The sequence below is a fragment of the Orycteropus afer genome, unplaced genomic scaffold (genome assembly GCF_000298275.1).
Source record: "Orycteropus afer afer isolate SDZICR_OR568_19922 unplaced genomic scaffold, OryAfe1.0 scaffold00823, whole genome shotgun sequence".
Taxonomy (NCBI): Eukaryota; Metazoa; Chordata; class Mammalia; order Tubulidentata; family Orycteropodidae; genus Orycteropus; species Orycteropus afer.
This window is the reverse complement of record NW_006922410.1, coordinates 601157-624316: the sequence shown is the minus strand read 5'-3', so window position 1 is coordinate 624316 and position 23160 is coordinate 601157. Positions and strand designations below refer to the sequence as shown.

General features: G+C 44.3%; 1 protein-coding gene across 1 annotated transcript in view; it reads left to right on the top strand.

Annotated features, from left to right (window-relative positions):
* Positions 1-21517, top strand: part of LOC103211939 (nudC domain-containing protein 3-like) — a 192937-nt gene extending 171420 nt beyond the window's left edge. The window contains exons 4-5 of the mRNA XM_007957929.2: positions 4003-4191; positions 21407-21517. Of these exons, the coding sequence (XP_007956120.2) occupies positions 4003-4191; positions 21407-21517 (300 nt within the window). The remainder of the gene's footprint in view (positions 1-4002; positions 4192-21406) is intronic.
* The last annotated feature ends 1643 nt before the right edge of the window (positions 21518-23160 follow it).

The window sequence follows — 23160 nt, the reverse complement described above, 5'->3', positions numbered from 1 at the left end:
CTGGTCTCATAGTTGTATAGGTTGCAGATCGGATGGTGTACCAGTCGCTAGGACTCATTGTTCCCATTAATTTTGGTTTTCTTATTTCTTTTTGACGAGGAGAGACCCATTGTTGCATCTAGATGGCAGCTTGCTAGCTTTTAAGATCCCAGTCACTGCTCGGCAAAGTAGGAAGTGGAACAATGTTTTGTATAGTATGTTATGTCAATTGAGCTTGATGTCCCCTGCGACTATGGTCCCAAGCCCACAGGTTCAACTACTCGGTCGCTCTGGGTAGCTGGCTGTGACCAAGCAGTGACCACAACCTTGCCCCTTGTCAGCTCTACTATACAGCTCGGAATTCTGATCATTCACATAAACTTATAGGACCATTGTCTGCCAACCCTGTATATGATCTTGTATACACTTTCCATTTCATAGACATACCTAGTCGTACAGGCTATCCACCCGTCTATCCACCCATATACCCATGTTTGCCTTCATTGACAACACTGTACTATATGTGCAAAAGGGTTTGTATTTGTTGTCTGTACCTCCCATGTACCTCTCTTTGTCTTTCTCATCCTCAGTGCTGCCATATTGGTCACACAGGTTTGGTACATTGCACTTCTCTTCACCCAAATCCATACTTTATCTATCTAACAGCATTCCCTTCCCTCCCTTCCCACCCCTGGTAGCCAACAAATAAAATTTCCTTCTATAGATAAACCTTTTCTTAACTTTTACAATAATGGACTAATACAATATTTGTCCTTCTGTGATTGACTTATTTCACTCAGGATAATGTCCTCCAAGTTCATCCACATTATGTGGTGTTTTGCAGATTCTACATTATTCTTTAGCATTGCATAGTATTCCATTGTGTGTATGTAGCATAGTTTGGTTATCCAGTCGTCAGTTGATGGACACCTAGGTTGTTTTCATCTTTTGGCTGTTGTAAATAGTGCTCTGATGAACATGGGTGTGCATATATCTGTTCTTGTCATGGCTCTCTCTTCTTTGTGGTATATACCTAGTAATGGAATGGCTGGGTCAAATGGTATTTCTCATTCCAAATTTTGAAGGAATCGCCATACTGCTTTCCACAATGGTTGTACCATTTTACAGTGCCACCAGCAGTGTATGAGAGTCCCAATCTCTCCACAACCTCACCAACATTTGTTATTTTCTGTCTTGTTGAACTTTGCTATTAGTGTTGAAGAAAAATGGTATCTCATTGTTGTTTTGATTTGCATCTCTCTTATAGCTAGTGATCGTGAGCATTTCTTCATATGTTTGTTGGCCACTTGAATATCATCCTTGGTGAAGTGCCTATTCATTTCTTCTGCCCATGTTTTACTTGGATTGTTTGTCTTCTTGTTATTGAGGTGTTGGGGTTTTCTATAAATTCTAGAGATAAGTCCTTTGTCAGATATTTTATTACCAAATATTTTTCCCCAATCTGTAGGTTCTCTTTTGACTCTTTTGGAAGTCTTTGGAAGCACATAAAAATTTAATTTTTAGAAGGTCCCAATCTAAATTAAATCTAAATTAGCCTGAATTTCTTACAAAAACTTTTTTATTGTGATTTATGTGAAAGTTTACAGAGCAAATTGATTTTCCATTCAACTGTACATACCTATTTTGTTTCATGACATTGAATGCAGTCTCCAAGTTGTTGTTGTTGTTATGTGCTGTTGAGTCAGACCTGACTCAGCAACCCATTCCTTGGGTTTCCGAGGCAGTATCACTACGGAAGTAGATTGCCCAACCTTCCTTCCGAGGAGTGGCTGGTGGGTTTGAACCACCAGCCTTCTGGTTAGCAGTCAAGTGCCTTAGGCACTATGCTCCCAGAGCTCCACAGTCTCCAATTTAGCCCCATATTAAACTGCAGCAGTAGCAGATTAGAAGTAATCCCTTATCTGGACTTTATCTGATGGAGGTGGCATTCTTGGAAGGGTAAGGTGCTTGTAAGAACCGACCAGCTCACCCTCTGTTTTCTTTATTCCTCATATCCACTCCATGGAAACCAGAAGTTGAGAAATGGTATGTTTTTTGGGGTTTTTTTTTTTTTTTTTTTTGTAATATTCTAATATGCTGATGTTAATGTCATGATTGCAATTATTTGTCTTGCTTTTCCCACTTCTGAAAGTCTTTCTCTCTTAATGATCGCACATACCTCCTCAATCCTGCCCCTTTTAATTAGTTGAAATCACTTCTCAGGAACTGAACATGAACTTTGATTTTGAGCCCTAGTTCATCCCCAAGGGGATTTTAAAGGGTGCCACATGTGCTCTTTTTGAAGTGGCTTGATTCTTTGGCAGCAAGAATTTAGAAGTTAGTAGAGGGTGGAAGAAGCCTTATTAGCAGCGTAAATGTAAATATAAATATTACCAGAGAGCAGGAAGGGACAGCAGAGGCCAGTGACACCCAAGTCTCTAGTCTTTGAAGGTATGTGCAGCCCATAGATGCTGAGCCACTGTGTCTCCACATACTGGCACAGTCTATGGTTGGAACTCCTGAAATTCATCTCAGCAGATTTTACCCAGCTGACTACTCATGCATTCCTTGTGTTTGTGTATATGTTAGGGAGAGCTTCTCCCACTGGTTAGCCCTTTGTTTTTATTTTACCTTTTTCCTCCCTTCTGTATTCAACTTAATTGTTTCGTACCCATCAGAAAGTAGACAGTGCAAGGAAAATGGGGCGAACTCCCTCTAGGGAGCTGCAATCATGATCACAGGTCACCTTATGGTCTTGGTCGCTGGCTGAGTTGGCCTCTGTGTACCTTTGTTCTACTTCTGGTCTGATGGTTCAGTTCCACTCTGTTTCTATTATTGTGGTAAGGAAGAAAGATTCTGCAGCTTTCCAAGTATGCATCACCTGGTCAAGTGGTATTTCCCTTGACCAGGAAATGAGTTTGAATTCAGGCACTGGCATAGGTACCCAAGCAGGCTTGGCCCCAAAGTAGGCTGTGACCTTAATGTGTGGGCAGGAAGGAGGAGGGAAGTCTGGAACCAGCCTTGCTGTGTGGTTCCTGGTGGTAGCCAAGCTCCTTGAGTGACAGGTCTGGCCCTGGTCAGGGAGCCAAAAAGCGAGGAACAAGGACAGGGCATCTGGCCAGTTTGACCCTGAGGTGATCTACTCAGGGGTGGGCAGTTAACCTCAGGAGATTCTATTATGTGTCAGGGTAGGCCCTCTATCTGGCAGGTCTGTCCTTCAGAGAAGGGCCCAAATAACCAAGACTGAGTCTTGTTCTTAGAAGCAAAAAAGAAATGACTGAGAGTAGGTGGTTGACAAGAGCTGGGTGGGACAATAGGGCCTGGCCAGGCAAGAAGATCTGTGAAGGAAGCCCATGTTTGGGGACAGGCTTTTTGTAGCTGTGGTTGGGGAAGGCCATGGTCCTACAGAACCAGGTGCCTAGCAGGTGAAGGGTGTGTCAGCTGAGACAGCCAGATTCTGCCCCCTGACTTGGAGAGAGAGGTGAGTGGCTTTTGGAAGACTAGCTTTCTTGGTCAGAAGTGGTTCAGAGGTTGTGCGGGGCTGGGTGAAGATCTTTGGTGCTAGCAGTGGGAAGTGGGTATGTGTGATGACATGTACAGATGGTGGCTGCTCTCCTCTGTAGCAATCCCAATTCTGGTAAGAAGGAGGGGAATTGCCCATCAGAAGAGGGGTCTGGCTGTAATTGTTGAGCTCCTTTACTCAATGTTATATGTAGGCCACTGAATTTTTCACTTCAGTGTGTTTGGATAGGCCACATGCGCATTACCAGAATAGAGCCTCCTCTTGAAGGCTCAACCCACCCTCCCTGGGCCAGCAGAGGTTTGCTTTGAGAGAGTGCTCAGGGCCTGTGCTTCTGGCCACTTCATGCTTCTACAGGTTACTTACCAGACCTCTGACATGCTGACTGGCAGGTGCTTGAGTCTGTCCTGGCTTCCCCTTGAGGGTTGGCCTCTCACTGAGGCTCCCCAACTGACTTTGTTGTCTTTCCCAAGGACTCAGGTTGTGCTCTGCTCTGGCCCTAGGTGAACCTGAACAAGTTGGGGGAGTACTGGTGGAGTGCCATCCTGGAGGGTGAGGAGCACATCGACATCGACAAGATTAACAAGGAACGCTCCATGGCCACTGTGGATGAAGAAGAGCATGCTGTCCTAGACAGGCTGACCTTTGACTACCACCAGAAGCTGCAGGGCAAGCCACAGAGCCATGAGCTGGTAGGATCCTCGGCCTTCACCTGGGAGAGCCAGGCTCTCTCTGAGATCTCCCAGGCAGATACCACAGGCTTCCTCTCCTTGCCTATCAGAAGGCTAGCAAGAAGGACAAGCTGGAGTGGTAGGGTGCTGGGATGTGAAGACATTGTAGGTACAGGTGGAGCTCTGGGAGGAGAAGTATGCCTAAGCTGGGCCCTGCGCCCAGGAACCAATCAAAAACAGCATGGCCTTCTCACATGGCAGCCTGCAGTTAAGGGGCTGCCTCTCTCTCTCCTTCCTTCCAGCAGCACAGCTTGAGTGGTCTCTAGTGCCCTTGACTCAGGCAACCACTTGCCAGTCTGCATAGGCATACACCCACTGACTCACTGTCACAGCCTCAAGCCTAACAGAAAGTGCCCAGTTGGCAGGGGCCATGAAGGGTAGTGGGATGGGGGTGCTGCTTCAAACTGGCATTTGGGAATATGAGTGTCTTACTGATTCTGAGCAGCCAGCATCAGTCCAGAGAATTCTCTGGACCAACTGTGGCCTTTAGCCTGTCTTTTATGGTGCCCCCACAGATCAGTTAATGTCCTGCTGGTGAGAAGTTGGTAGACCTTTCATGTATATTTCCAAAGGTCAGTGACCATGATACATGCTCTCTCTCATGTCAGGCCAGGGCAATGGTGTTGGGTAGGAGGAAATCTTTAATGAAAGAAGACTGTGTCAAACTAGCATCACACTGAGTGTGCAGAAACTGCCACTGGCAAAACAAATGATTAAGTATAGACATGCTCTCTTTCTCTTCTCACATTATTTTCAGCCCCCTAGTGTCACACATAGGAGCTCTGGTAGCACAGTGCCTAAGGCACTTGACTGCTAACCAGAAGGCTGGCAGTTCAAATCCACTAGCCACTCCTCGGAAGGAAGACTGGGCAATATACTTGCATAGTGATACTGCCTCGGCAACCCAAGGAGGGGTCGCTATGAGTCGGGGCCGACTCAATGGCACACAACAACAACAACAGTGTCACGCATAAGCAGTTGGGCTGTTGGCTCGATAGCAGGGTCATGGAGACAAATGTGGGACTCATAAGTCTGAGTTGGGACAAAGGGCTTGGATTCCTGGGGGCTTTGGGCCAGTCTTCAAGTTTTTGTTCTTTATATAGTGAACACAGAGTTCCTAAGAAAAGCATCAAATTCATGTATTTTGCAGTTTGTTTTTGAGGTCTCTGACTTTGTGATGTATTTGAGTTATTTGGCCGGCATCTCACCCCAGGAAGTCTACTGTTGAGTAATCACAAGCTCACCTCACTCACTTGCTCACACACAGCTCACCTGTTGGTCAATGAATTATTTCCTTTATTCTGCTCAGACCTTACATGCACAAGTCTGTGAGCACCTCAGGGGCCTGAGAGGAAGGGGCTAGTCATCCCCCCTTCCCATCCAGCTACTACCTCCAACCACCACCAGCACTACACAGGCATTATTAAGGACTTCCTATTGCCCAGTGTCATAAGAACCCTATAAGTACTATCTCAAAGACTTCTTACAACACCCCTGAGAAGAGAATATTGTTGTTTTTGAACAGATAGAGAAATTGAAGTCTTACTATATGTTCAAGGTCCCACCACTAGTAAGCCACAAGGATGGGGTTTGAACCGCGATCTGATTCCAGACTTTTTTCCATCACTTATCCTGCCCTGCACTGTGTATAGGTTGGTGTCTCTATGAAAAAAATGTTCCTCTCAATGGCTTGCTTTAGCAACAGGGACTTGCAGAACTGGAGGCTGTCTGATGTGGACTCTTAGGGAAGACTGAAGGGTTCCCTTTGCCTGTTTCATATCCTGACAGAGGTCACAGTGACCTCTGTTCTAGTGACTTAGTGCCTAGGGCTTGGACTCTAGGATGCAGCCTCTCTGGGCTTATGTAGACAATAGACCTATTGGTCACAATTACAACGCAGCAAAGCTGCTTTTGTCTGTGGCTGTCAAGATGAAAGATCAGTTTTTGAACACCTGCCACCTGAGGACATTTCCTCATCATCCTCACTGCACTCTTGGAGATAAGACATTATCTTATCCCATTATATAGAAGAGGGTCCCTAGAGCCAGGAAAGGGAGGGAACAGAAGCAGCCTCAGAGACCTCAGGAGCAGCAGGATATCCAAGTAAAAAGGGGCGGGAGGCAAGGCAAGCCCCGAGCCCCCTAAAGCCAGGAAAAGGAAGGCGCGGCCAGGGACCACAGAGTGGCAGGTTCCAGGTAGGAATTAGGTGAGGGGAGGGCGCAGAGTTTTCCAACAGCTAAGGGAGACAAATTTATCTGTCAGTTTGTTATCCTGTGAGGCTTGTACATTGCTGTGAGGCTTGAGGCTGTGCCACTGGTGTTTCAGACACCAGCAGAGTTGCACATGATGCACAGGTTTCAGTGCAGCTTACAGACTAAGACAGACTAGGCAGAAGAAGGAGGCCATCTACTTCTCAAAAACTGGCCAGGGAAAATGTTATGAATAGCAGAGAAACACTGTCTGATACATTACTGGGCAACTTTATGAATAGCTTCCAACACAGTGCAGGAAAACAAACCCCTTGGTTTGGACGGCACTCATTATAGGACTGGGAAAAGCTGCTTCATCAGAGTAGAAACAACCTTAATGATATGCATAAAGTAAGTCTTTCAGGACCTCCACGTGCTGATGTGGCACAACTCAAATTGAGGAGAAATAGCTGCAAACATCCATTAATAATCGGAACATGGAATGCATGAAGTATGAATCTAGGAAAATTGGAAGTTGTCAAAAATGAAATGGAACTCATAAAGATTGATATCCTAGGCATTAGTGAGCTGAAATGGACTGGTTTTGGCCATTTTGAATCAGACAACCATGTGATCTACTATGCCGAGAATGACAAATTGAAGAGCAATGGCATAGCATTCATAATCACAAAGGATGTTTCAAGATCTGTCCTGAAGTACAGTGCTGCCAATGATAGGATAATATCCATATGCCTATAAGGAAGGCCAGTTAATACTACTATTATTCAAAATTATGCACCAACCACCAAAGTCAAAGATAAGGAAATTGAAGATTTTTATCAACTTCTGCAGTCTGAAGTTGACTATACATGCAATCAAGAGGTGTTGCTTGTCACTGGGGATTGGAATGCAAAAGTTGGAAACATAGAAGAATCACTGGTTGTTAGAAAATTTGGCCTTGGTGACAAATAACACTGGAAATCTCATGATAGAATTGTGCAAGACCAATGACTTATTCATTGCAAATACCTTTTTTCAGCAACATAAATGGTGGCTGTATACATAGACTTCACCAGATGAAGTACACAGGAATCAGACTGACTACATCTGTGGCAAAAGGAGATAAAGCTTAATATCTTCAGCCAAAACAAGGCCAGGAGCTTATTGTGAAACAGAACATCAATTGCTTATATGCAACTTGAAGTTGAAGACAATTAAAACAAGTCCACAAGAGCCAAAATATGCCCTCTAATATATCCGTCCTGAATTTAGAGACCATTTAAAGAGTAGATTTGATGCATTAAACACCAATGACTGAAAACCAGAAGAATTGTGGGATGACATCAAGAGCATCATCCATGAGGAAAGCAAGAGATCATTAAAAAGACAAGAAAGAAAGAAAAGACCAAAATGGATGTCAGAAAAGACTCTGAAACTTGCCCTTGAGCAAAGAGTAACTAAAGCAAATGGAAGAAATTACAAGATAAAAGAGCTGAACAAAAGATTTCAAAGAGCAGCTCAAGCAGACAAAGCCAATTAGTATAATGAAATGTGCAAAGACCTGGAGTTAGAAAACCAAAAGGGAATAACATGCTTGGCATTTCTTAAGCTGAAAGAACTGAGGAAAAAAATTAAGCCTCTAGTTGCAATATTGGAAGATTCTATGGGCAAAATATTGAATGATGCAGGAAGCATCAAAAGAAGATGGAAGGAATACACTGAGTCACTGTACCAAAAAGAACTGATAAATCTTCATTCCATTTCAGGAGGTGGCATATGTTCAAGAACCAATGGTATTAAAGGAAGAAGTCAAAGCTACACTGAAAGAATTATCGAAGAACAAGGCTCCAGGAATTGAAAAAATACCCATTGAGATGTTTCAACAAATGGATGCCCTGCTGGAAGCACTCACTTGGTTATACCAAGAGATTTTGAAGACAGCTGCCTGGCCAGCTGACTGGAAGAGATGCATATTTGTTCCCATTCCAAAGAAAGGTGATCCCACAGAATGTGAAAATTATCAAACAATATCATTAATATAGCATGCAAGTAAAATCTTGCTGAAGATAATTCAAAAATGGTTGCAGCAGTATATTGACAGAGAACTTCCAGAAGTGCAAGCTGGTTTCAGAAGAGGATGTGGAACGAGGGTTATCATTGCTGATATCAGATGGATCTCAGCTCAAAGCAAAGAATACCAGAAAGATGTTTACTTGTGTTTTATTGACTATGCCAAAGCATTTGATTGTGTAGATCATAACAAATTATGGATAACATTGAGAAGAATGGGAATTCCAGAACTTAATTGTGCTCATGAGGAACCTGTATGTAGAGCAGGAAGCTGTCATTCAAAAGAAAAAGGGAACACTGCATGGTCTAAAATCAAGAAGGGAGTGTATCGGGGTTGTATCCTTTCACCATACTTACTCAATCTGTATGCTGAGCAAATAATCTGAGAAGCTGGACTATATGAAGAAGAACATGGCATCAGGATTGGAGGAAGAATCATTAAGCACCTGCGATACGCTGACAACACAACTTTGCTTGCTGAAAGTGAGGATGACTTGAAGTACTTACTGATGAAGATTAAAGACTACAGTCTGCAGTATGGATTACATCTCAATATAAAGAAAACAAAAATCCTCACAACTGGACCTATAAGCAGAATTATGATAAATGGAGAAAAAAAATTGAAATTGTCAAAGACTTCACATTGCTTGGTTCTACAATGGACACCAATGAAAGCAGCAGTCAGGACATCAGATGACGTACAGCAGTGCACAAATCAGCTGCAAAGGTCCTCTTTCAAGTGCTGAAGAGCAAAGATGTCTCCTTGAGGAGTAAGGTGAACCTGACACAAGCCATGGTATTTTCAGTCACCTCATGTGCATGTGAGAGCTGGACAATGAATAAGGAGGACTGAAGAAGAGTTGATGCTTTTGAGCTGTGGTATTGGCAAAGAATGCTGAAAGTACCATGGACTGCTAAAAGAACTAACAGGTCTGTCCTGGAGGAAGTACAGCCAGAGTGCTCCTTGGAGGCAAGAATGGCCAGACTTCATCTCACATACTTTGGTCATGTTGTAAGAAATGACCATTCCCTGGAGAAGGATGTCATGCTTAAGGTGGAGAGTTGACGAAAGAGGGGAAGGCCCTCAACAAGATGGATTGACACAGTGCCAGCGGCAGTGGGCTCAAGTATAGCAAGAATCATGGAGCTGGTTCAGGACCAGGCAGTATTGCGTTCTGCTGTGCATAGTGTCGCTATGGGTCAGAGATAACGCAACAGCTCCTAACAACAACAACAAATAGAAGAAGAGACAGGCTCTCAGAGAGGTGATGGGACTTGGCACTGACTGTGCCCAACATAGTGCTATATCCATAGAAGTAGTTGATATATAGTCACAGGTTGATCTTTGGGGAAATGAATCCCTTGTATTGAGAAGATTCTGGGCAGTTTTTACTAGATAACATTAACATAAATGCTCATGGTCGTATTCTGGTTAGAATGAAGTGTTGAAAATCTGCCTTTCCAAAATGAGGCTCTCTCCACCATTGAGTGGATGGAGTAGTGAAGGAAGCAGTTCTTCTGGAGCCTTCCCCAGATATGCAGAGGGTAATTTTGCAAACACTGAGATGGCACAAGGTAGCCCTAAACCTGTTAGAGATAAATGCTAAAAGTTCATACTTTTTATTGTGGTTTCAACTATGATATTAGTGAGTTTTGTTAATATCAGTGAGGTCTTCTATAGTTGTGAGATACAAAAGAAGCTATAATATCTCTTCACTGGGACACAGAAAACCCATAACCTTTTTCAGTACAAAAAATGCATACTTTTTTACTAGTTGTTTTGGTCTCTGAGCCTGTTTAGTTCCCTGTGATTGAGTCTCTTGGCAGACTATATATTGGCTTCCTCCTTTCCATGTGCCTCAGTGGTCTCCCTACCCGTCTGCCTGTTCTTACGCTTTTGCTTTCTTCCCTCTTTACTCTCTTCCTCTTGCCATTAGGGCTTTCTGTTTCTTGCCACCTCTCTTATCCTCTAGAGCCCTCTGCATCTCCTTTGCTCCAAGGGCCTGCCTCCCAGGAGCCTGGCATGAGCCAGACAAACAAGTGAGTGAGGCAGACACAGCACAGCCTCTTTTGGGCTGACACTTCAGCCATTTTACTCTTACCTTCTCCTAAGAAGGAACTCTTGTGGCATAGTGGTAAAAGTATTTGGCTGCTAACCAAAAGGTTGGTAATTTGAATCCACCAGCTGTTCCACAGGAGAAAGGTGAGGCAGTCTGCTTCCACAAAGAGGTATAACCTTAGAAACTCTGTGGGACAGTTCTGATGGCATTGGGCTTGTTTTTTTGTTTTTTTTTTTCTCCCAAGAACATTCCAGTCATGCATACACTCTCATTGGTAGTCATGGGAGCACCAAGATAGGAGATTTCCACCCAGGGGAGCTGCTGCAGCTTCCTGTTTATTTCTTTAGGCATTTACTGGAGTACTGTGGCATGGACAGAATGTGGCCTGAAGGGGTAGTCCTAGTTCAAATAGTTGAAGTCCCTCATAGCACCAGAGTTGGTGTGTTGCTTGCCTTGAAGGCTATCTGCAAATTCCAATTACTCACCAGGGTACTGGGATGAGAATTCTAGCAAGTGGTACCAACCATTCTTTAAGTGTTAAACTGTCCATTTATCCTAATCAACTTATATACACAAGACACATAAGCATAGTTGTCAATAATGAAAGCTATTTTATTGCTCACAGACAACAGGTAGTGTACAACAGGAAAAGTTCCATCATGATTGGCCCTTCTTGGCCCAAAAGCTGTCCAGGCAAAGTGGGAAGAGATCTGGTGCATTGTGGGAAATTGCAGTCAATGTCATGAGACAAAGTATATGTGAACTGCTGTATGGGAAATGAATTACGCTATAAACTTTCACCCAAATTGCAATAAAAATTCAAAAAAAAAAAAAAAAGAAAGAAAGAAAGAAAAAAGCTGTCCAGGCATCCAAGCAGGATGGAAAAATTTCTAAGAGTACCCCCCATCTTTACACTGTGGATGAAGGACTGAGGATCCCAGTATAAACCTGGTAGGTTTGAGGGGTTTATTTCTTATTTTTTATTTTTTTGGCATATTTATTTTATTGTTTTCAGTGAAGGCTTACATGGCAGTTTAGGTTCTTATTCAACAATTTCTACACGAGTTGTTCAGTGACATTGGTTACATTCTTCAGAAGGCACGGACATTCTCATTATTACCATTCCATTTCCATTAATCTAGTTTTCCTGCCTCCTTACATTTTCATCTTTGTTTTAAAGTAATTGTTGAGCATTTGGTCTTATATACATGATTTTTGAAGGAGCATAGTACTTAAAAGTGATATTATTTTTTGATCCAATTTATAATTTAGCTAGACAGTGACCTCAGGGATTAGTTTTGGATCAAGATTGGAAAAGTATCTCGGGGTGGTAGTCTCGGGATGTTCTCCAGTCTCCACCAGTCCTGTAGGTCTCTTTCTCTCTCTCTCTCTCTTTTTTTTTTTTTTTTCCTTTTTCTTTTTAGGGGTATGAGGTTCTGTTTCACATTTTTCTCCTGTTCTATCAGGCTTCATCTATTGTGGCCCTGATTAGGACAGTCAGTAGTCCTAACTCTTCTGATCTGAGGATAGATTAGGTCAAGCTTCATCTAGTCTGTTTGTCCTGTACACTAGTTTTTTTTCTTTAAGTCTTTGGGTTCCCTCTCTTTTGCTCTGGATGAGTAGAGACCAATTGTTGTATCTTTAATGACCACTCACAAACTTTTACAACCCCAGACACTACTCACCAAACTACAGTGTAGAATATATCTTTATGAATTACATTATACCAGTTGACCAAAATGTCCCAAAAGAATATCATATCCCGCCTGGTTTTATATTCCAGGTATTGTATATTTCACTGTACAGAGTGCAATGCAAGTTTTCTTGCCTGATCTCCCAAAGAAGGGTGATGTTAGACATGGGGGTCCCAGTTTGGGACTGTTAGCCTGGAATTGTGTCTCTTTAGCCTTGCTGCTTATTTAGACAAGCCATTAGGCTTCAGAGGAGGAGACGTAATGAGTTGTTCCAAAACTCAAAGATGCTAGCAGGGGGTAAAGAAGAGGGAGTAATTATAGCCATTTGGACCATCTGAAGGACAGCTTCCTTTCAACCAATGTGCAAGCCAGCCCCTTCATTCCAGGAAAACTGAGGCAACTTCCAGGGACTTTTCTGGCCCTCCACAACTACCAGCCTAGGACAGAGCCAATCTAAAGAGAAGGGAGATGATGTACCAAAGACATGAGTGTGTGTATGTATATGTGCAGACACACATTATATACATATGCACACACATATACGCATTCAGTACACATGTGTACATGCACATATGCATATAAAAGGTCTTAGCAGACTGCCAGCTAAGTCTTGGCATGTAATTGGCATTCCTCTGTGTACCTAGCAACTTGAGTAGCTGACTCTCATGGTGCAGAGCAATCCAAGAACCTCGTCTGGTCCCTCTGCTTGTGTCCTGCTCTGGGAGAGGACATCATGCAAATTTGTTTTCCTGGTTTCCTGGTGTCTCAAGCAGAGCCATTCTGGAACAGAAGGCCATGAGCTAACAGGCATGAAGGCTTCCCCATGCACTGATATTTGGCTGCTTGTGAGGAAGGAACAGGAGACAGAAAACCAAGAAGGACTCTTAAAGACAGCTGTGATATGATGAAAAGACCACTGTGTTTTGAGTCAAAATTGAGTGAGCAAATGTCTGTTAGGCACTGGCCTTACATGCTTGATATTAAGGGATGTGTATGCCTGGAGTAAGCAAGAGCACTGTGGGAGACATTGGAGAAAGACCAGCGTAGCACAGGGCTGATGACAGGGGCGTGTGGTTCAAGCTCACTTCTGCTACCTGTTAGACGTGTGCTCCTAGACTGCCAGGTGTTTTTTGACCCATTTCCATAGCCATAGCCCAGTCCCTGTGCTGCCCTCCCAGAGCTGCTATGAGCCATGAAAGCAAGTGTATGTACGTCGGGGAGAGTATTGTCTTTGGAGGTTTTTCAATGCTGTTTCGCATGAGTGCCGTGCTGGCCATGGCTCTTACCTCAGGAGTCTGCAGCAGACCTATGAGTTCTGGTGCAAATTGCTACTTCTTTTAGTGAGTGATGAACAAACTTAGAAAAGCAAGTCTGTGACCTTACGTGGCCTCATTTAGTAATCTGATCATATTGTATTTCGTTGTCTTCCGGCGAACTTCAGGCTCATTATGTAGATAGGAGGAGGCTACTCATGTCTCCAGTGGGGAAGTGCTAAAGGGACAGGGAGGTGGCATCTTCTGATCTCCTCTAACTTCACAAGAGGAAGACAGAATCACCATCAGCAGCCCAAGGCCTGTTCCTATGAAGCCAGACATGCTGCCACCCTCCAGGCCTCCTACTAATCTTGTCACCAACCATTCCTCCTGTGGCACCCACCACTTCTCTGCTGGGTTCAGTAATTTGCCACAGTGGCCACACAGAACTCACAGATTATGGGGTTTATTCGGGAAGCAACAGGCTACAATTCAAGTTCAGGAACGTGCTCAGAGTTGATTTCCTTAGTCAGGACAGTCTCCCTTCTGCCGTGCCCTTAGACACACCTCTGTGGCCCTTGGCCTTTGGGTCTGGCCTCTGCCTCTGTGGGCCAGAAAAATCTGCCACTCTGTCTCGTGCCTCTTGGTTCCTCTGTTGCCATCTCTCAGCTGGGCATCTCTATTTCAGTAGTGGGTCAGTCTCTCAGCCACGGGTTGGACTCAGCCACGCATCTCCCTCAGCCAGCAGTGAGACATATTCCTCCACTCTGCCTCTAGGAGGGCCTACTTTAAGCCCGGCAGAGTGGCAAGACCAACCAGTACCGATACCAGAATTCCACACACCTGAGAGAGAGAGCAAACTTCCCAGAAAATTCTTCGTGCTGCTGGCAACAGGAGTACCCCAGGTGGATAACTTTAATAATCAGGAGCTACTTAGTTGCTCATCGCAAATTCCACCACAGAGTTTACAGAGACTATGGCTAGAAAAGCCACACTTTGTGATTTACCACACTGCAGGAAGGTTGAAGTCTGACCGGCTCTCTTCCAAGATTTCCTCTTCCTTGCAAATTAGTACAGTCACAGTTAACAAAGTGCTTCTGGCATTGGTTCTCATGTATGATGTGAATTTGAAGCTTTCTAAATTTTTCAAGATTTCAAATTATGCTTCTAATGCCACAAATACTGTGTATTGTAGAGCATTCTTATTTTGAAGTGGCAGCACTCTTCCCTCTTATATTTTGAAATTCTTCATTATTACTGTGAGATAACGTTTTCCAAAATCAAAAATTTAATGCTTTGTCTTTTTCCTAATTTATTTTGAGTGAGATTTCCCCCATCTGGAAGGAGAGCTTGTTCTGTGGGGATACATTGCTTGACCTTGTCCCACATTTTGTATCTGAGCTCTGAACCAGTCTGGTGGGACTCACTACTCCTGGTAACTGTCTGATTCCTACCATGTGCTACCCATGAGGCAAGGCAGTGGTGGTAATAGGTCTCAGGGTTCAGGATGAAGTTGATAGCACACGTGAGCACTTATTTTCCATCTTTACGTCAGGGAAGGTTGAGCCAACCCCAGCACATGTGTTTTCTGTTGTGCTATGTTGTGTCCAGAGCCCATCCTTTGCACTCTACTTTCTGACATGGCTATGTCCCCAAATAAGGACTCCAAGGGAGGTGGGCCCAGGGAACCCAAAGGTTCTAGGGTGTGTGCTTGGTCAAAGCTGGCCTGGGCTGCTCTGCTCTGCAGAGGCCTCAGAGATAGTGAGCATCCTCTTGCTGAGTTCATACCAAGTTCTGGTGTCATCTAGGTTCAGGAAGGTCTCCAAATGTTTCTGCAGAGCCCCAATGTCCTGGGTGTTGGTGTGGCCCCCAGTCAGTCCTGCTTGGTCTGGGCATCCTGGAACAGTCACTACTAAGTGTACTGGGGCTAGAAACCAGCAGGAGGCTCTCCAGCAGGCAGAGTTTATCATAGGAAGTTGGGACAAGGCACCATTGAAGTGACCATGCTTTAGTGATAGAGGAGATCAGGCTAGGGTACGGTAGGGTCTTCAAAATAGGATTTCAGAGGGGAAGAGAAATCAGATCATCTGCCCACCATTGCATTTTAGGGGTGAAGACAGCAAGGCCTGTACCTGGCATACTCATGTGCACACTCACATGCTCATGTGCACACACCTTCAGATACTGGGTGGGCTCGGAGACCAGTGGAAGGTAGTCTGGGATTACAGGGGGAACTGGGAGAGACCAGCACGGCCAGATCTAGTGAGTGCAGGAAGACATGGCTGTGATAAGGATCTGGGCTGAGCTGAAAGTTTCAAAGCATCAAACTATGGATCGTTGAGGGTCTTTGGTCGAAAGTGGATCCAGAAGAGGCCTGTTAGCACTGGTGACTGGATTGGGACTATGGCTGTTCCAAAGCAGAAGATGAGAAAGTTCAGGGTGGATGTTAGCTGGAGAATCAAGAGGACATGCTGGCAGCATAGGTGAAGGGACAGAGGAATGGGGCCAACACTTGGCTTTCTAACTAGGAAAGAAGGTTATGATTAGCAATGCCATTTCTTAGGATGAGGACCCTCAGCAGGATTAGAACTAGTGGGGAGGAAGTGAGGAAGAACTCCATTTTGGAGTTTGTTTCAGACACCTATTAGACAGCTTATGAAGAGGTTGAGAAAGTGGTGGCATGACTATGAGGTGAGGTTAGGGTCAGGCCCAGGAGGAGAGTAATGCAGGGTCATGGTTAGGGTCAGGGGAGACAACAATGTAGAGTCAGGGATAAGGGTGAGAAAGGCGTGGATGGGGGCATTACATTAGGAAAGCTCATCCAGAGAGAGAATGGAGAGTGTGAGACCCAAGGCCCAGGACCACCCACCAGGGTTTTCAACACTGGGAGGTCAGGTGATGAGAAATATTTAGCAAAGAGATTGGGAGATGGTAGCCAGAGGCATAACAAAAGAGAAATTCAAGGATTCTGTGGCCAAAGATAAGAGAATGGTGGATTGTCTATAATGGTCAGTAGCCTGTGGCTGCACTAGGCGAGAACCAAGCTCACTCCCACAGGGCACTCTTCCCTGTACTGCCTTCCTACATAGCACTTGGTGTTGGGATGGACCAATAAAGGCTCTGACAGCCTCTCCGGGAAGGAAGGACATAAGGAGGGTGTAGCTGACCAGTCTCCAGCTTCCCGTCCACAATGGGCAGAGTGTAGGTTGGGCGAATGGCTGCACTGAGATGAGCTTCTTGCTGCCTCTTCAGCCCCATTTGGTCATATGGGTGCCAGCAGAGTGCAAGGACATGTTTATGTTGAGAAGAATCAATTCGCTGGTCTGTGCTCAGACAGTTCCCAGGAATTGCTGCAGTACCATAGGCCCAAAAATAAAAGCTACATTCTCCTGTTGCCATTGTTCGAAAAGATGCTTGAAATGCTCTTTCCAAAAAAGTCATGGATAGATTTCTGGTAAGATGGAGGAATAGGCAGACAAGCGACACAGACCCTCTTCAACAAACAAAAGAAAAACCAATTGACAGAGATACAGAATATAATCCTGGAACCCTGAGCTTTGAAAGGAACTATACAGAAATGGATTAGGCACCAACTAGTGGAAAAACCTGAATGAAAACAGTGAGTACAGAGATGGTCGGAGCTGCGGACTGTCAGCTACTCTGATGGGACCACAGCCCAAATATTTCCAAGTGTTGTTGGGACCTGAGAATTGACCTAAAGATCAGTCCCGGTCACCAGGAGCTGCAGGGACAATTGCTCTGGTGGCCTATGACTAGGAAGGAAAACAGCAAGGAGGAAGACAACCTGAGCTATGGACTTTCTGCTGTCTGGAGGGCACAGCCATTTTGATTGTTTACACGTGGCAGACATTTTGGATATTTAAAGTGACCAAGGGTGCAGCCATTTTCAATGTTTACAAGCGGTGGCCATTTTAGATATTTAAAGTGACTGAGGGCACAGCCATTTTGAATGTTTACAAGCGGTAGCCATTTTGGATATTTAAAGTGACCAAGGGTGCAGCCATTTTCAATGTTTACAAGTGGCAGCCATTTTGAATCTTAAAATGATAGTATTCTCATTCGGATTCCAGGGACTTAAGAACAGGCTCTGTTTGCCAGGGTCAGCAAACACATACAAGAGGCTGACAAAGAAAAGGAGACAGATGGTGAGTGTATAAGTGCTGTCAACTAGTGAACAGAGGAGCACAGCACAGTACCCTGCCTGTATAGATAACATACAAACAAAACAAAGAAAATGAAAATTATGGGCAAGTCACTCAAACATTATCACGAATTAAATATAAACACAAAAACATCACAGTGCCTTGGAGACAACAGAGCATCATAGTCCACACAAAGAAGCAAGATAAAGCAGGAGAAACAAGGGACCAGGATACAGACCCAAAACACATCCCTGAGGAAGAAGAGGCAGCATTGGAACTCCCTGATAAGGAATTCAAAAGAATTATGTTTAGGAATCTTCAAAGAATTGAGAGACAAACCAAGGAAAGCACAGACAAAATCCTAGAAGAATTTTGGAAGAAAATACAAGAACAAAATGGCAAAATAAATGAAAAATTAGAAATGACTCTACATCTACAGATAGAAATCCAGAAGTTTAATACTAAATTGTCAGAAATAGATTACACATTAAAAGGGCAAAGGAGTAGAATTGATACAATGGAAAACAGAATTAATGAGATTGAAAACAAATACCTGAATACGTCTTTGGCAAGGGATCAGTCAGAAAAAAGATCAAAACAAAATTAAGAAAGCCTAAGGTTCCTGTGGGATACCATCAAAAGGAATAACTTAGTGTCATTGGAATTCCAGAACAGGAAGAGAAAAATGAAACCACTGAGAACATTGTCCAAGATTTGTTGGAGGAGAACTTCCCTGATATGATGAAAGATGAGAATATATCCATTCAGGAAATCCAACGAACCCCAAACAGGATAGACTCCAAAAGAAAAACACCAAGACATATCATCATCAAACTCACCAAAACCAAAGACAAAGGATCATGAGAGCAGCACAGGAAAAACAAAAAGTTACCTACAAGGGACAACTAATAAGACTAAGCTCGGATTTCTCAACAGAAACAATGCAGGTGAGAAGACAGTGGGATGGTATATGTAAAACACTGAAAGAGAAAAATTTCCAACCAAGAATTTTGTACCCAGCAAAATTGTCCCTCAAATATGATGGTGAAACTAGGACATTTCCAGATAAGCAGAAATTAAGGGAATTTGTTCAAACCAGACCAGCCTTACAAAAGATGCTAAAGGGAGCCCTTTGGACAGAGAAGCAACAACAGCCAACAACAACTGACCATCAACACACATGATGATATAACCCAGAAACCAACCCAGCTATGGAAGTATCCAAAGTAAATAAGCCTACAAGATTGTAAACAGGAAACCAGAGACCGCAGCCAACAAATGAGGACAACTACTAACCAAAAAGAGGTAAAGAAATCTGGGTCGTTACAGAACTTCTAGATGGTAGGGAAGTAAAGACAACTACAAGATAGAATGGACTGTTCTACACTTGGGAAGAAAACTATAAATCACAGGGTAACCTCAAAGAAAAATGATAAAACCTTCACATCAAAATAAAAAAGAGGACCAACATAAATATTCAGCAAATACTAAAACAATAGCAATTAAGGAAGTGATAACATGATTCATAAACAAAATGAGCTCAGCACAGAAGATTAAATGGAATAAAGAATTTGACACAATGAAAAAGCACATGACCAAAATGACAGCAACAAATTCATATTTGCTGATAATTACATATCTGGCAAGGGACTTATCTCTAAGATTGATGGAAAATTCCAACGCCTCAACACCAAAGGAATTAACAATCTAGTTGAAAAATGGACAGAAGACATGAATAGACACTTCACCAAGGAGGATATTCAGGTGGTCAGCTAATACATGAAAAGATGCTCACAATTATTGGCCATCAGAGAGATGTAAATCAAAACAACAATGAGATATACCATCACCCGCGCACTGATTGGCAAGGTTCAATGAGACAGAAAATAACAAATGCTGGTGGGGATGTAGAGAGATTGATACTCTCATACACTGCTTGTGTGACTGTGAAGTGACACAACCACCGTGGAAAGCTATTGCTTTTATGATTCCTTAGAAAGTTGGAATTGTAGATAGCATTTGATCCAGCAATCCCATTACTAGGTATATATCCTAGAGAGGTGAGAGCCAGGAAAGGAACAGATACATGCATGCTTATGTTCATCACAGCACTATTTACAATAGCAAAAAGATGGAAATAACCTACATGTCCATCAGTGGATGACTAAACTATGGTACATAAACATACTGGAATGCTATATAGCACTAAATAATAATGTAGAGTGTACAAAACACTGCATATTATTATCCACAGAAGAAGGTGGCAAGCAGATGTGTAGGGCGCATTGCCAGTGAGCACAGAAGAGGCACACAACATATTATTATGGATGAACTTGGAGGACATTATGCTGAGTGAAATAAGGCAATCACAGAAGGACAAATATAGTATTAGTTCATTGTTGTGAAGGGTCAAGGAAAGGAGGGAGGGAAACTTTGTTGATTGCCGGGGGGGGAGGGGAGGGGAGAGAACACTGCAAAAAAAAAAAAAGCATTGACCTATGTATCTTTAGTTTTGTGTATTTCACTGTACATAAATTATATTTCAATAAAATGCATTAAAAAATACCATGATGATTAGACAGATTTAAAAAAAAAAAGTCACTGATGTGAATTACCTCTAAACAGTTGAAGAAATATTTACTAATCCTTAATACATATTAAAGCATCTTTGATAAGCTTATTGCTGTATCACTTAGGTCTAAAACAGAAAAGACAGAGTCCTCCTGCCAGAAGCTAGTCTGTTAGGGAAAAAGCCTTGTATATCTGGTGCTTAAGAAAGGCTGGGGTTCTGAGCACCAACAGCATCAGTAGCACCAGACACATTTGGCTTTGTGATGAGAGAAGTATGCTGTCTTCCTGGCTGTTCTGCAGTCTTTCTGCAACAGACAATATTGCCAAGTGGGTTAGAATAATCTCTGGCTCTGAGCAAGTTAGTTTTTATTCCTTCCTCATAGTGAGAAGAAGGGAGAGGTCATTCCAACCTTCCAGCACCCTGTAATGGGATATTCATTCTGGACATTACCACTGTAGTGATGTGCACAGAAGAAGGTGGCAGTGAGCACAGAAGAGGCACCCTCGCCCAGCAGCACTCCTGCACGTCCCCTGGCCTTGGCACACAGCTGGTCCTCCTGGCCCTTGGAGGTTGGACACTTGCAGGTGGCCATACACTGGAAAGAATAGGCCACTGTCTACCAGCCCTGACCATATCTCCATGAAAGCCAGCAGAGGTCACAACAGTCAGGCCCATTTCATGACCTGGTTGTCTACTGGATAGTCTGTGTGCTGTTTAGTCCCTTAACTTCTCATGCACTTACTTCCCTGACTTCTTAGGGCTCTTGACAAGAGGCTTCTTCTCTGGGACATCCCTCCGGATACTGTGATCATGTGCCTACATGGATGCTGGACAAAGATGCCTGGTAGACAAAGGGACAGGAGCTGAACCCTAAGGAGCAGCTGGTGCTTTGCTGGTGACAGGGAAATGAGGGTCAGAGAGTCCATGTTGTGAGCAGAGACCAACGAGGCACATAGTGCCTCCTCTGGTCATGGGTTAATCTTTGGAATATGAGGCCTCCTGGCCATTTGTCTACCTTTGCAGGCTTCCCAAGCCAGCATGTCCTTCCCTGGGCCCCAAGGAGAGTTACCTGGAGGAAGCAGAAAGGACATGTGCCTACTGGTTGGAGTTCTGCTCTGGGAGGGATTGTGCACTGCCTTGTGGTCACATTTAATTTCTCTATTTTCTGTTTGTAGAAAGTCCATGAGATGCTGAAGAAGGGATGGGATGCTGAAGGCTCCCCCTTCCGAGGCCAGAGATTCGACCCTGCTATGTTCAACATCTCCCCCGGGGCAGTTCAGTTTTAGTGGCCGGAGGACCAGAGGCCTTCTCCAGCACGTGGAAGGTGGAAGCCACATGGCTGCACCTTGGCTTCCCTCCACGGCTCCCTTGCATGCCAGGAACCTTCATGCAATCTGCAAACCATCCCCCCCACCCCCGCCCTGTGCCCATCTTTTCTTTGAAGGGGAAACCAAGCCCTTCCTCAGCCTTGTACTTCCTCATGATGCTTTGAGGAGGCAAGAGGTAGGCTGCCACTGTAGACTCTGACCATGCTGATGGGCTCCTCTAAATGCAGGCAGCCTAGCACCAGGCAGTGTCTCTGTGTCCTTGGCAACACTCCCCACCCCCCGCTTGCTGCTGCACTTGTTTGGATGCACTTCGGCTTGCTTCTCTGGGTGGGGTAGGGCACTATTGCTGGGTGTCCATGCATAACTACAATCCGTGGAGTGGTTGAGCTGGATAGCTTACAGGAATGCAGTACTGGCGGTTCTGTGGCAGTTTCCCCTTGGCTGTTGTGAGAGCCCCTGACTCTTGATCTTTTGTCAGCATGTTTCCATGTGGTCCTGCCCATCACTATGCCATACTTGCTGTCCTGCCTCAATGCCTTTTAGGCACCGCAGAAACTGGGATCCTGGCGTCTGCATTTGTTGCTGTCTTACTTTGCTACTTCTAGATAATCTGGAAAAAGTCCTAAGCTCTGACATCAAGGCCAAGGTACAATAGAGCTTTCTGACTGCACAGGAGGATGTCCCTCCAGTCATACCACCCACCTCCTCAAGATCCAACGTGAGGCCAGAACTGTTCACTATACCACTATTCAAGTACACTCAACTTTGCCCATCAAACCATGTCTTTGGACCATTGGATGTGGCTCCTTTTAACCCCTGCTTTGGTTCTATCACACCTTCTGCATGAATCATGGCTTATGGGAAGCCTAGCCTCCAAGCAAAGACAGGAGCTTGGGGTCCATATAGGAAACTATGGCGTCAACCCTGGAAACCCTGCCATCATTCCTTACAGGGCCTGAGACAAGGCTTGAGTGAGAATCTCTGCCTCCTTTGCAGTGGAGCCACAGGGATTGAGAACCCTGCTTCCCTCTGGCAGCCACAGGGCTGGGGGCAAAGACCTCACACCTTTGCATCTACATCTCCAAATAGGAGCACTGCCCTTCCACTCCCCCATGACCTGCAATGCTCAGTTGAGCTGACTCAATGGCTCTGACTCAGTGTAAAGAAAGCAGACTTCAGCTTTTAGAGCAGGAAGCAGAGCGCCTCAGGAGAGTTCCTTAACACCCCTCAGTACAGTTGTTTCTTGGGAGATTTCTGGTTGACAGTGATCATTGACAGTCCCATCCCTCAGCAGCCCTTGTGGAAAAGCACCCAGGAAGTCTCCCATGGGTCTAGAAATGGTGTTCTTATGTCACAGTATGAGCCCGGGAGTGTTGGACCCCAACACTACTCCCTGTTAAATGTGAGAGGCCTGCTATCTCATACCAGTCACCAAAGCTGCAGTAAGAGAGCTGCAGGGCCTCTTAGTTGAGTGCTTGAATCAGGCAGGCAGACTTAGTACCTACAAGGGGTGGGGCTGCTTGTGCTAGGATCTGGGTGAGCCTTTGCCACTGTTTCCAGTCAAAGCAAGGTCCTCCTCTGATTTGCACATTTGTCCCACA